Genomic DNA, 3,142 nt, shown 5'->3' on the forward strand with positions numbered 1-3,142 from the left:
AAAAAAAAAAAAAAAAAATTCACACTTGTCTTGTTACATGACAAGTATGGATACCACGAAGTTTCCAAGAGGGCCATCCTTTCAGAGAAATAATGACACCTGTGCTCCCAGAAGGAGCAGGTTTGCCAGCCCATGCCCCTAAGTTAATTCATAAGCCAAGCAAGGAAAACAGCAGTGGAAGCCCCAGGCTAAAGCCAGTTGCCTGAAGACTAAACCTCATGAATCTCCTGTTAGTTTTTAAAACAATCCCAGAATCTTTTTCCAAAAGGTCATTTCAGTTTCATCACGAATGTCAGCCATCTATTTTCAGCCCTCCCAACCCACACATTCTTCCCAGTTTTCCCCACCTCTGGCCTCACTTCCAGAAGCTCCAAGTACCTGTAAGCAAATGACCCTGTCCCCCGGCTGGGCTGAGTTGTCTGGCGAGTAATCGCCGTCTTGGCGAGACTGCTGCCTGCCACGAGTTTTGCCCACGGCCACGGGGTTGACGGCCTCCAGGTGCGAGGGATTGGGCAGCATTGTCACGTGGAGGGGATGGTGTGCCCCAAAGTCCAGGTCCACAGAGGAGGTCAGGTGAGACAGGACATCTCCAGTGGCTGAAAAATTCTCCGGAAATTCACTTAAGCCTTGCATTTTACGGAACATCAGCTATTGTGGATACATATAAAACAAAAACAATGGCGTTCATCACAATGGAGACTAGGGAAGAAGTGCTGAGTTGAAATCACACAAGAAAAAAGAAAATTTAAAGCCAGGAGTGGTGGCTCACGCCTGTAATTCCAGGACTTTGGGAGGCTGAGGCGGGAAGATCACTCAAGGTCAGGAGTTCGGGACCAGCCTGGCCAACATGGTAAAACCCCGTCTCTATTAAAAATACAAAAAATTAGTCGGGCGTGGTGGCAGGCACCCGTAATCCCAGCTAGTCGAGAGGCTGAGGCATGAGAATCACTTGAACCTAGGAGGCAGAGGTTGCAGTGAGCCAAGATCATACCACTGTACTCCAGCCTGGGTGACAGAGTGAGATTAGGTCTCAATAAATAAATAAATAAGAATACACAGAAAACCAATCCAAATACCAGCTCTGTCAATTAACTAAACTATCTAAACTACCTCCTGGACCAACTGCTCACATGCTTAGTTGCCTTTGCTCTTTTTTTTCTTGAGACAGGATCTGGCTCTGTCTTCCAGGCTGGAGGGCAGTGACGCAATCTCAGTTCACTGAAGCCTCCATCTCCTGGATGCAAGAGATCCTCCCACCACAGCCTCCCAAGTAGCTGGAACCATAGGTGCACCACCTAATTCTTATGTTTGTAGAGACCATGCCACCTAATTTTTATTTTTGTAGGGACAGAGTTTTGCGAGGTTACCCAAGCTGGTGTTGAACTCCTGGGCTCAAGCACTCCTCTTGCCTTAGCCTCCCAAAGTGCTGGGATTGCAGGTGTGAGCCACCTTGCCCAGGCTTAGTTGACTTCTTAAAAGGAATGATCACCATGAGTTTTACTTTTTAAAATGTATTGATATTCAGGCAGCATCTTGCTTTGTTGCCCAGCCTGGAGTGCGGTGGTGAGATCATAGCTTACTGCAGCCTCAAACTCCTGAGCTCAAGTAATCCTCTGGCCTCAGTCTCCTGAGTAGCTGGCAACACAGGTGTGTGCCACCATGCTTGGCTAACTTACTTTATTTTTGGTAGACACAGAGTCTTACTTTGTTCCACAGGGTGGTCTCAAGTCCTAGATTCAAGCCATCCTCCTGTCTCAGCCTCCCAACAGGCTGGGATTACAGGTGTGAGCCACAGTGCCCGGCCATCACCATCACCATCATTTATCAGCAGAATGAAACCAGCAGTTTTATTCTGTTACCATCAATCTTACAGTGCTACTGAGAAACACAGCGAGTAACCTTACCTCTGGAGGGAACTGGAGAAGGCCTGTCAATAAATTCAGCCTCCCTCTATGGGGCATCCCAATGATGACATCAGTGATTCCGCTGTAGGCCGACATTTTCAGCAGCTCGTGGAAAAAGCCCATCATGCTTTCAGCCCCTTCGCCTCCATATCGCTTCACTGTCGAGAACTTGGTGGCCAGAAAGTGGTCAAACTCCTGCAGAACATCATGTCAGACATGAGCTGCCAGGAGACAGCCAGCTTCTCCAGTGGAAGGCAGATAAGTCTGTGTGTGTTGTGAGATAGCCCCACACTCCCCAAGTGGCCACAACAATGGCACTTTACTACATATCCTGGAGAGAGACATAATATGGACACAGCGGGCTGGCTTTCCAAGGATCCTGGACAGCAGGAGGGGCCGAGGAGAATAACCTTCGTGGCAGAATAACTCACCCCAAGGAAACCCCCTTAGAATGTATGTTCTTCTGGATTGGAAGCCAGGCCTTAGATTTCTGCTGCCTCTTCCCAGTACCCGTTTTCACAGGGGGATTCTATGGTATGAATCAAGGCTGCAAACTATCCAACTACCCAAACTATTAGGAAGGAGCTTCTTGCCATCTTGACATTCCAGAGTCCTGGTCACAGCCCTGATGGAGGTTCACTTCCATTCATTTGTATTGAGCCTCTCTTCCACATGTCATCTTTTGATCATCTCAAGTTAAGTTCTGAACTTAAGTACCTTCAGTTCTTAAGAATTAAGACCAGGACAGGCATGGTGGTTCATGTCTGTAATCCCAGCACTTCGGGAGGCCAAGGTGGTTGGATCACTTGAGGCCAGGAGTTCAAGACTTGGCCAACATGGTGAAACCCCGTCTCTACTGAAAATATAAAAATTAGCCAGGTGTGGTGGCATGCACCTGTAATCCCAGCTACGCAGGAGGCTGGCAGGAGAATTACTTGAGCCTAGGAGGCGGAGGTTGCAGTGAGCCGAGATTGTGCCACTGCACTCCAGCCTGGGTGACAGAGCAAGACTGTCTCAAGAACTGCAACTATACATAGCCCTGAATGGTGACAGTATGTCCTGGTATCGGGACTTTTTTTTTTTTTTGAGACAGAGTCTCACTCTGTCACCCAGTGTGGAATGCAGTGGCGCGATCTTGGTTCACTGCAACCTCCACCTCCCAGGTTTATGCTATTCTCCTGCCTCAGCCTCCCGAGTAGCTGGGACTACAGGCGCCCACCACCACGCCCGGCTAATTT

General features: G+C 48.6%; 1 protein-coding gene across 1 annotated transcript in view; it reads right to left on the reverse strand.

Moving 5' to 3' along the window:
• The window catches only part of DHTKD1 (dehydrogenase E1 and transketolase domain containing 1), a 61,510-nt gene that overhangs the window by 35,259 nt on the left and 23,109 nt on the right, over positions 1–3,142 (reverse strand). The window contains exons 4-5 of the mRNA XM_011974895.1: positions 1,905–2,099; positions 379–648 (exon numbers count right to left, since the gene is read on the reverse strand). Of these exons, the coding sequence (XP_011830285.1) occupies positions 379–648; positions 1,905–2,099 (465 nt within the window). The remainder of the gene's footprint in view (positions 1–378; positions 649–1,904; positions 2,100–3,142) is intronic.

This window comes from Mandrillus leucophaeus, unplaced genomic scaffold (genome assembly GCF_000951045.1).
Source record: "Mandrillus leucophaeus isolate KB7577 unplaced genomic scaffold, Mleu.le_1.0 Scaffold15, whole genome shotgun sequence".
In the NCBI taxonomy this organism is placed as follows: domain Eukaryota; kingdom Metazoa; phylum Chordata; class Mammalia; order Primates; family Cercopithecidae; genus Mandrillus; species Mandrillus leucophaeus.